The 10,573-nt window shown below is 38.6% G+C and overlaps 1 protein-coding gene across 2 annotated transcripts; it reads left to right on the plus strand.

Annotated features, from left to right (window-relative positions):
* Nucleotides 1-1,769: 1,769 nt before the first annotated feature.
* Nucleotides 1,770-10,096, plus strand: GPR65 (G protein-coupled receptor 65). 2 transcript variants are annotated; one of them, XM_064658915.1, is made up of 3 exons: nt 1,770-1,945; nt 3,651-3,734; nt 6,296-10,096. In XM_064658915.1, the coding sequence occupies exon 3, from the start codon at nt 6,720-6,722 to the stop codon at nt 7,761-7,763; it is 1,044 nt and encodes a 347-aa protein (XP_064514985.1). In that variant the 5' UTR covers nt 1,770-1,945; nt 3,651-3,734; nt 6,296-6,719; the 3' UTR covers nt 7,764-10,096. The 2 variants fall into 2 exon arrangements, with proteins under 2 accessions (XP_064514985.1, XP_064514986.1); XM_064658916.1 differs by lacking the exon at nt 3,651-3,734.
* Nucleotides 10,097-10,573: the final 477 nt, after the last annotated feature.

The raw sequence follows: 10,573 nt of genomic DNA on the forward strand, positions 1-10,573 counted from the left end.
AGATATCTGAGATACCATGTATGTCCAGATCTCAAAAAAAAACTGGAAAACTGTGCCGCTTACATCAGACATTAAATTGTTGCATATGGACACAGTCAAGAGTTGATTTTTACATATGGCTTTACTTCCAGAACATATAAAAGGCATTTTATATGCTTGCTTCCTTTGACCTTTCAATTCCACTATCAGTTGTTACAGCAAAGAACTGTAGAAATGTTTCAACTATGTTTCTCTATTTCTAGATATTTCTTTATCGAAGTGTAGGAATCCTCAACAAAACAGCAGAACCAGCACACTGGACACCATTCTTAGTAGGTACCATGTTACCAAAAGGCAGGCGGAAAGTGATAAACTTTGTCTAATGACTTTTCTCTCAGTGAAAATGAAGATGTGACTGAAATTTATTTTAGAAATTGATCTAACCAAGTGGCCTCCCTTTCACCAAACTGGAGGAGGCTATGATAAGAGTTTGAGAATGTCCACAAGTATGGAATGATTTAATAATTTAGGCTTCATGTAACAAGCGCATCAGTAAAGAAATTGTGGATGAAGAAGAAGGAAACAAATCTCTCCATCCAGTGGTTAAATGTTATAGAGCTGTCTGGTATTGTTATCAAGGAAGTCTATATGTCTCTGCTTTAGAGGTTTTAAATTTGTTCATCTGTTTCATTTCTCCTTAGCATCTGAATCATCACAGGACAGTTTTTTGTGTTGCCCCACATTTAAAGTGAAATTGTACCCAGTTTCTTAAAGAATTGTATCATTCCAAGCAGAATTTAAGAAAAAATACACACAGTAAATTATTCTGAGCACAGAAGGGAAAGAGAACTGTGCTTATGTAACAACTTTCCACCTATTTGAATAGAATTACCTGCTAAAAGAATCACTCCTGTGAAAGCTGTATCCAACCTCAGATTCAGTTTATATAAAAATACATAAATATGCAGCCTGTCACAGTGTATAAAATTCTGTTATCCTCTGTTAACTAGAACTATTCTGAAACTTCCCATAAATTCTGAAAATACTTAATTCTTTTTCCACAAAGTCATAAAGTCATTGTGATGTATTTTTAGCTCTTCTTAAGTGCATTCTTACTTGATTCTGTGATATATTTGTAGGGAAAGGAAAGTGAGGTCCTTCAGTCAAAAAAAAGATGCTATATTTTGAACATATACAAGTAAACACAAATAAAACATGGTATTTTATTTCCGTGGATTGGTTTCTCTGCAGAACATAATGTCTCCTAGCTAATGGATTTAAAATATACTCTGCTCATGTAATTAGGTGCCGGGGTTTGGAAGTTGTTAACTCACTTGTCTACCATTGGTTTCTGTGTTGCCATAGTTATTATATTGTCTCTTTGCATTGGCTAGCCAAATGGCCAATCCCCTCTTTGGCCCAGCAGCCTTTATAAGCTGCGGGAAATTTGAATAAAGTTCTTCTTTGCTGCTGGATTCCCTGTGTGGTCTCTTTCTCCTGGCTTAAGTACCTCCACCTCCTGTGCCTGCCACGAGGGACGGGCGGTGGGGGGGTGATTCCAGCCCTGAAAACCTTCACAGAGCGGCCGGCAGTGACCCCCCAGAAACCCCTCGAACTGCAACAATTAGGCAATATTTTCAATTAAACTTTTTTAAACTCTCTAAAAGTATTCCTAGATGTAGCAAGGTTGGTACCATCCTTTTTCCATATTTATTTGTAATTATGTCATCTTTTTTTCCCCATGGATAAACTTAGATTAACAAGGAATTGGGGAAAAAAAAAAAGGAGACCAAAAAAAATTAAGAAATGTGTGAAACGTGTGACTCATTTTCTAAAAGCAGCTTCCTGTCTTGTATCTGATAAAGCAGAAGCAGACACTTAGACACTTTTCCTCAGAAGCAGACACGGGTTACACTACCAATGGTACAACAGGGACACTGCTACACGGGGACACATGGCTGCCAAGGTAAGTGTTCAAAATCCAAGAAGTCAGACACACAACTTATATTCTGGAACAGGTTTCAAGCTATCTCTCCCTTAATGTGAGGTTAGCATCATACAATAAAAAGAAGGGACACAAAAGGAGCTGGGAAAGATTTCTCTGGGGGAAGGATTATTTGAATCTCAGCACAACTGAAACATGAGACTAAGGGGCAAATGACAACTAAAGATTGATTTAGGGAAGACATGCCAGCTTGATTTTTGTTTGTTGTAATGATTTTGCCATAGTCAAAATACCTGGTGCTTATGAGAGGGAGTTTTCAATATTCTGAGCTGTCCCATCACTGCAAAAAGTGCCTCAGGCTTCACAGGGGGTTCCAGTAGGTCTTCTGTTATTGTTCTTTAGTATTTTATGGCAATAAACACAAAATACTAACAAAATACTCAGTGATATAGATAGATAGATAGATAGATAGATAGATAGATAGATAGATAGATAGATAGATAGATAGATAGATAGATAGATAGATAGATATAAACAAAGCTTAAAATTAGCAGAAAAATAAGCTCTGGTAAAAATAGCTTCTTAGAATACCAAGTATCATGTACATGAAAATATTTTGTAAATCTTTCTTCATGAATAGAGGAAATCTTAATGCACATAATGATATAGCAAAATAATACTTGCCTCCATGGCCTATATCCTGAAAGACATGGCTTTTTTCTTTCTATTTGCTCACATTAACAGAATGTTTATGCTCAATAAAGCAGTCCATAAAGCGTATTTCCAAGTTAAAAAGGCCAAGCTCTTTAAGACCTGTTGGAGTCTCTACAGAATCTTATCAGACCCATGGGTGAAATTTAGTGTTGCTTGAGGAAAAATGCTGTTCATTTTAAGCAAAAAAGTCCACATTACTGAAAGGTGTATCTCAGTTCTCCTGAACTGTGAAGTTTCTCAAGGAAATCAACTTGGCAATAGAACTTATTTTTGAGAACACAAAGCAATCTACTTTGTTGAAATTGCTTTAAGAGAAAAAAGAAATCCAGAAAGTTGTCTGTCTTTCTGTCTTATGGTTGATGTACGATATCACCAGTACAGCATCTACCGCAGTAGCTCACACAGCACTCTTCCTTTCTTCCCTTAGAAAGTTGTTTACAGATAAGAGTATTTATGTATTTATATATCTATACTTATGAAAATTTAACTTTAACTTTATTACTTTCAAAATTTCATCAATGGACAGACTACATAAATCTCTCTTTGAGCCTGAAGAAGATATTGTAGGAAAGCATTGATACAAATACAATATATAATTACTACCTTTCTCTAGAAACTTTCACAAGGTTCCTTTACAGGCTTGTTTGCATATGTTACTTGAAGCATAACATTTGCCTGTCCATTTCTCTAAATTTTAGTTCTTGTTGAATTCTTGTACAGCAGGTTTTCTGTAGCAAAATGACAGAGACAGGAATTATGATAATAATTGAATAATGTGTCTAAAAGAAAAAATTACTGTTAAAAATATTTTTTTTTCATTTGAAATGCAATTCATACCAAAACAAGTCTATAAAATAAGTCAGAAGTCTACGGAATTAGTCACAGTCGGTTTGGCCCATAAAAATCAAACCATTAAACTACATCATTAAACAGGAATTCCTTTATAGTTTGTTTTGTTTTGTTTGTTTTAAATAAAAATCAGTGGGGTAAATTATCAAACATTGTTTTTTAGAATAGCTGTAAGTCAATGCCATCCTCCTTGGCAAAACCAGCAGGTACGCTCAGTAGCTGACAGAAAACCTGGGAAGGCGTTAAGGTAAGCAAAATCATCTTGCATTACAAAGTCCTAATTATCAGAAAAACAACTGAGCAACAAAGTATGACAGGGACTACGTCCTCTGAAATAAGACCCCAAGCAATTTGACTGGAATTTCTTGTAATCAGGAAAAACAGTGCTTTCTGCTTTATATTTCTGTGCAAGAAACTGCAGCGTGCATTGTGGTATGCTTCATTTGCTGGCTCTTTGACACACTTAAGTATAGGTCATCAATACATGCCAGAATGACACACTTCTCATTATTACCCTGATTGAAAGCATGTCTTCATATAAGTACCATCGATGTGTCATCACAGCTGGGACATGGATTACCTGGATGTTAAACAGTCTCCAGGGCTGCGTTCACAGAAGCTAATGAACATACTGTTTTAAAATAAACTGTTTTAAAATAAAAGAAAAAGATGGGGTACAGTGACATGTGAATATGAAGGACAGAAAAAACTTTCCAAGATGGCAAATTTCATGTGGTCTCAATTCATTTTTTTTGATTTTCATCTTCAGTGGCCCAGCCTGCCATTGATCAATTATACCTTCAGATATTAGCTCCTTAAGGCAGATGACAGAAGAGCAAAGCAAAGTCTTGCCCCAAATAACATGTGGTTTATTCAGACAAGTGCAATATAAGGACAAGTGTTTTACCCTAGGATCAGTGAGATCAACAGAGCAGAACTTTTAAAAACAATGAGCTAAAATGAGAAAGCTGAAGCAAAAAAGGTGGGTGGTATGAGGAAATTGTTGGTCTGTGAGTAGATACGAAAGAGAGAAGCTGTTGTGAGCAACACGGAGACAAGTTAGGAGCTTGTAAGGATGACAATTCTGTAATACAACAACTAACAAAAGAGAAAGAGTTTATGGGGGAGGGAGAAGGAATTCCAGTTTCTCAGTCACGAGACTAGTAAACACTGCCTCATACACTACATTACACACATGCTTTTGAAAGGGCATGTTTCCCTGTTAGACATGAAGAGACCTGTCATAGGAAAAGAGATGCCTAAATGTGATTAGAAGAAGAGGTAGTTATTTTATCTTTTACTCATCTGGTGTGTTTGTTTTTGGTATGAAGTGGGTCAGCAAAAGCCTGCAATCCAATTTTTAGAGCTAGATTTTTAATTTGTGATACTTGTCTATACTGGTAAGCTTACAATGCCCTATTTACTGTGTGGTTTTACTAAACCACACTGAAATGTAGAGATGTTATGTTTGTCTTAAATACAGACACTGCATTTTTTTTAGTTAGTTCCCATGTAGGTAAAGTTCTTCAATGGACCAAATTGGCTAGTCATTCTCAAGAATTTTCTTTGTCTTTCAAGCTTGGGAATTAATTTAACTCTAACTGTAAAAGATTAGCCAACTTGATCAAATAAAGCAGTGGCTGGTAAAATTAAATACTTGCTTTCTGACTAGTTTTGTCATTGGTCCTTTTTTTTTTTTTTTTGGCATGAAAGGGGTTTTTTTTATAGACAAGAGATCCATATAATAACCTCTCAGCAGAGGCAATAAACCTGCTTGGGTTTCTCTGATAAACCCACAAAGTTCCCCAAACACACGCATCAAACCCATAAAAGGCTGAATTTTTCTTACCACATGGGAAGGTTTCTGCACACGAGTTGTTTTCAGTTTGAGTTCTTTCCCATGTGAGGACAGTTGCAAAATTGCTATCTTGCAACCTACTCCTTCTTCAGCCTCTTCACCTCCTCTGCTGGTAGTCCAGGCTCAAAGCACAGATGAGTTATCACAGATAGTCTCTGAAGCAGTTTGTATATTTGGCAGTAGAACTGGACCACAACAAATATTCTCCATTCTCATATTTCCTGAACATAACAATTAGGTCTTTAGAGAAGAGAACTACTGAGTGTCAGAGCTGTGATACAACCAGTGAGTACCAGCTGTCTCACTGCTATAGTTGTACACCATTTCTTACTTAAAGGTCAGCTCTTCAACTTGCTTCTACATCTCACACACACAGCTCCTCCCATCCCACTGCTTTAGTCAGAGCTGCCATTTTACTAGTATATTCATGTTGAAGCTGTTGATACCCACAGCTCTGGTAATGCCTAAAATAAGCTTAATTGCTAATGGTTTTATAGCTCATGCATGGCAACTGCAATTTTTAGAGGAAAGAAGTGTAAATGAACAACTGTACTCAGAGTCTCCACCTGACATGAGTCAAAGGGACACCCAGCAGATTCTCCTGTGCATGCAGGAACCCAGCAGCCTGCCAGGTTTCACATGAGGGTTTCTGGGACATGCAGTAAATTTTACTGGAATAGCACAGTTGATGGCAAATTCTTGCAGGATTGCATACAAAGGAAGAGAGAGAAAGCAGGGATGTGTGAAGGTACAATGAGAGAGTGATTCGCAGTAGAAAGACATACCAGTCATGCATTTTCCTCTTCTGAGCAGATCCCAACAGTAATTGAATCCCTGTGTTTCTATCCTTGTCCCTCCATTGACTTAGAGGGGAGGAGGTTATTTGGTTATTTGTGTTCCCAAAATCATGCTTACCAGAATAATAGAAAGTGCCTTTCTATTATTTCTAGGCCACTTTCTGATCTCCTTCAACTCTCCCACAAGACAGACCTGGGATTACGGGACACCACCCCACCACTGGAAGTGTCTTAACTACTCATCCTGCTTCTGCTGTAGAAGTTTGCATCTAACTGACCTCGACACCTTAGATTTTGGGTTCCTTATCCTATGCAGTCCTAACTCCAGGAGTGTTTAAAACCTTTGATCTCCTACAAACACAGTTTCTTTCTTCTAAAAAGAAAAAAAGACACACACCAAGAAGCCCATAAAAAACAAACAAAAACATTATAGCTGACATTTTTCTTCTTTAGTAACAGAAGGTGAGAATCTTGTCGACAAGGTTCTGAAGTAACAGATGACCACCCATCAGACTACAGAGGGGTCTTTATTGCACCCAGGCTGGAATTAGCCCAAAGATACTACTTGGGGCTTACAATGAACAACAGCACTGCTGAGTGCCATGATGATCACACTCTGGATAAATATTTGTTTCCATTTGTGTACAGCGTTGTGATGATGATCAGTGTCCCCATCAACTGCATATCCCTCTATTCATCTTGCATTCAGGTGAGGAAAAAGAATGAGTCAGCAGTCTACATCTTTAGCCTATCCCTAGCTGATCTTTCGTACTCTTTGATTCTACCTCTGTGGATTAATTATGCCTGGAATGGAGATGACTGGAGACTCTCTGCCTCACTTTGTCAGGTTTCTGCCTTCCTTATGTATATGAATTTCTACACCAGCACCGCGTTCCTTGCTTGCATCTCTGTTGACAGGTACCTGGCGTTAGTTCACCCCTTGAAGCTCCAGCACTTGCGCACAAGAAGATTTTCACTGATTGTCAGCGTAACTGTTTGGCTTCTGGAAAGCATCTTGAATTCAGTCATATTGGTGTACAAAGAAGTATTCAGTGATCCTTGCAATTTCACTAATCATACATTATGTTATGATACATACCCCCTGGAAGGGTGGCAGGCACGGATAAATTTATTTCGGATATGCTCAGGGTACTTGGTCCCTTTGATAATCATTGTGTTTTGCTACCATAAAATCTACCAAGTAGTGAAGTGTAACCAAGCCACACTAGATGAAGAAAAGAAAAAAGTGAGGAAACTTATTCTGAATATCACAGTTAGTTTCATTGTTTGCTTCACTCCATATCACATTATATTGCTTATTCGCAGCATCAGAGAACCTTCCACCACTGACCCACACCTTTTGCTGCCGATGTATAAGGTTTACAGAGTCACACAGGCCTTAACAAGTTTGAATTGCATTGCGGACCCCATTCTTTACTGCTTTTTGAGTGAAACTGCACAAACACACATTCTGAATGTGCTGAGGTGCTGCTTGTGCCTACGAAAGCGTGAGGAAGACCGAGTGAAAGACCATGCTCTGTGCAGTTCTGCTACAAAAAGCAGTGCCATGATCACCTACAGAACTTCCTGTGAAATGGAGATGTCAAAAAAGCCTGAGTGAGCACATTCAAGGCAAAATTGGGTGACCTAAAGGGAAAAGAAAGAAAAATTCTTCTCCAGTCTGTACCTAGGAAATACCCCAAAAGTTAGAGATGCCAATCTAAAAAAAACCAGTAGCTGGAGGCAATAAGAACTTACTATAGGATCAATGAAATCAATGGAGCATGAACACGTATCTTTAAATCAGGTATGGTACATAAATCAAGGACAACAAACACATGCACAGTCAAGAAGAATGACCATGACATGACAGAATTACTGAGGATTCCCCACAGAACTTCCTTCTATTGCAACTTGCTAGCTAGCCCACAAGATGGGCATTCATGTACTCAGCCGGAGGAAGGCTGAAGTCCTCCTTGTCCTGATTGACAAAGGAGCAGACAGAGGGAGTGTTGTAAATTTCTCTCTAAATTCATGGTGTAATTTAGGCTGCTGTGATGGTTCCTGTGTTTCAGTGAAGACTCAAATTGTTCTTCAGCATACACCTGAGATCACCCCTTTCTTAAAATTTTTACTTCATGTGCAGGGGTACTTACCTGCTCTTAAGCTTTTCAGCTTTTGTTTCCTTTGAAATATATATGTTCTAATGAATAACCATATTTTATGCAGTTTCATTACAATATCAATATTGGGTTTCAGATAGTGGAAGATTCATTACTTTAAGTGCTTATAAAGAACCAGTTCTAGCCACTACTGTTTTAACTCAAAAGAAACTTTTCCTGATATATGAAGGGAGGAAGAAAAAGGTTGAAAAGTGAGGTTTCACATCTCCACAACATAAATGGCCAGCCTTTAGACTTGCTTATTATGACTGAAATCTGGACTGTGGTTACATTTTCAGAGTCAATAGAGCAAGGTTTATATCCTTTTACTTAACTGCACCTGGAAGCCTCAGCTAGAGATTCCAGGGCTCTCAGTTTGCTGATTTTAAAAAAAATTGAACAAACCAACCAGTAAAACTGACAAACCAGCAAAGAACATGAATGTACCAACAAACAATAAGAATGGAAGCAAAAGAACCCACATTTTGAAAGAGTTGTTTTAGTCCAAATCGAAAGAGCAGCTGTTAATTCAGGGACCTGTTCCTGCACAGGCCCCAGAAACAGCTGCCTGGTTCCCTGGTAGCAGCAGGCACCCAAGCCTCTGAAAAGAGTTAAACACAATGTGGAGTTTCTTCTCTCACTACCTTTTACTTTTGTTCAATTGCCAGGAAGAATATTTGGTAATGGTAGTTTTTCAGTTTCATAGGGAAAGAATTTTTCTTTCCGTCAAAAAAAAATTCTCCTCTAGCAAATCTGTGTGGTGGAAAGATTTTGATCATCACTTTTCAGCACACTTCTAGGTCTGACATATATGGAGGATGTGCATACAGTGGTCACAAGCAGTAAGAAATTTCTTATGAGAATATCAATCTGCGCGTAAATTAAAATTTTCTCCATTACAAAGAGCACTTCCATAATTTTCGTGAGTTGCTGTTTGTGTCTATTTATACTTTCAATTAATTTCACGTTCTGAAATGGGAACTTAGAGGCTGTGAAAGCTGAGCTTGTTCAGCCTGGAGAAAAGAAGACATTGGGGGACCTAATGGCAGCCTTGCAATCCTGCAAAGAGGGTATTGAGAAGATGGAGCCAAGCTCTTCACAAGAGCTCATAGAAGGAAGGACAAGAAATCATGTGCATAACCTGAAGCAAGAAGGGTAAGAGTTGATTTAAGGAAGAACTTTTGAACTATGAGGGCTGACAAACAGTGGAGCAGGTTGCACCAATGTGTTCTGTGTGCTCTATCCTGAGAAGTTTCTAGGATCCACCTGAACAAAGCTTTGAGCAATTTGGTCTGCCCTTGTAGCTGACCTTCCCTTGAGCAGAAGGTTGGACTTAAGAATTCCTGAGGTCTCTTCCAACCACAATTGTCCTGTGATCCTATGAACTCTGTATGTCACTGTTCTGGCTGTTGCCTTCCTCTCTAGAAAAATATGTTCCCTTCTCTTTTTTGTTTCCATTTGCTGGATTTTGTTTTGGTGTGTTTTTTCTTTTTCTCCTGTAGTTCCTTCTTATATATTATGAGGGAAAAATTATGCAAGGAGCGGTGCAAGTTACTTCACCACAGATTAGTCCTTATGCTGACCTATGCATTTTGCAACAGAATGTGAAATTTCACTGTAGCACTGGAATAAAAGCAGAACCAAACCTCACTGTAACTTCATGGAAAGAAGAACTCAGTGATTCACTTTTAGATCTGTCACATGCTGGAAAATTTGGAAAGTTAATTCTATTTGCGCTTTAAAGAGTTTAAGAATTAATTTACAGAATAAAGAATAATGAAAACTAAAGCTAAGCAACAAAACTGAGTGCAATTTAACTTGTGTGTCAGGGAATAGGGAGAGCTGGCTGCTCTGCATGGGGCAGTGGGCCAGGAGCTGAGGGTACAGCCAGGCAGACTTGGCAGCATCATCACTGACAAGCCACACAGTCCTATGTGTGGCACAGCCCCAGCGAGGCACACGGAGCAGGTCTGGTGACGGTAACCAGTATTGGCCAACTGTCCGTGATCACCAGACAAATCTGGAGTGATGAGGCAGATCTGAGGTCAAGTTGGGAAGCCAAGTCAGGAAGGCCAGGTTGGGATCAGCGAGGTACAAGACTGGGCATGGCAGCACCATGTCAGCACTGGCCTGTGCACAGGTAGTCAATCCTTAAGGTGGTAGGAGAAGAGACCACAGACTCTGTTGGTAAACTTAGGGTCCTGACCCTATGCAAAAAACTTGATTTCCACAAAATTTGGTCTTGAGATTTTATATTTTTTTAATATTC

This window comes from Pseudopipra pipra, chromosome 6 (genome assembly GCF_036250125.1).
Source record: "Pseudopipra pipra isolate bDixPip1 chromosome 6, bDixPip1.hap1, whole genome shotgun sequence".
Classification (NCBI taxonomy): domain Eukaryota; kingdom Metazoa; phylum Chordata; class Aves; order Passeriformes; family Pipridae; genus Pseudopipra; species Pseudopipra pipra.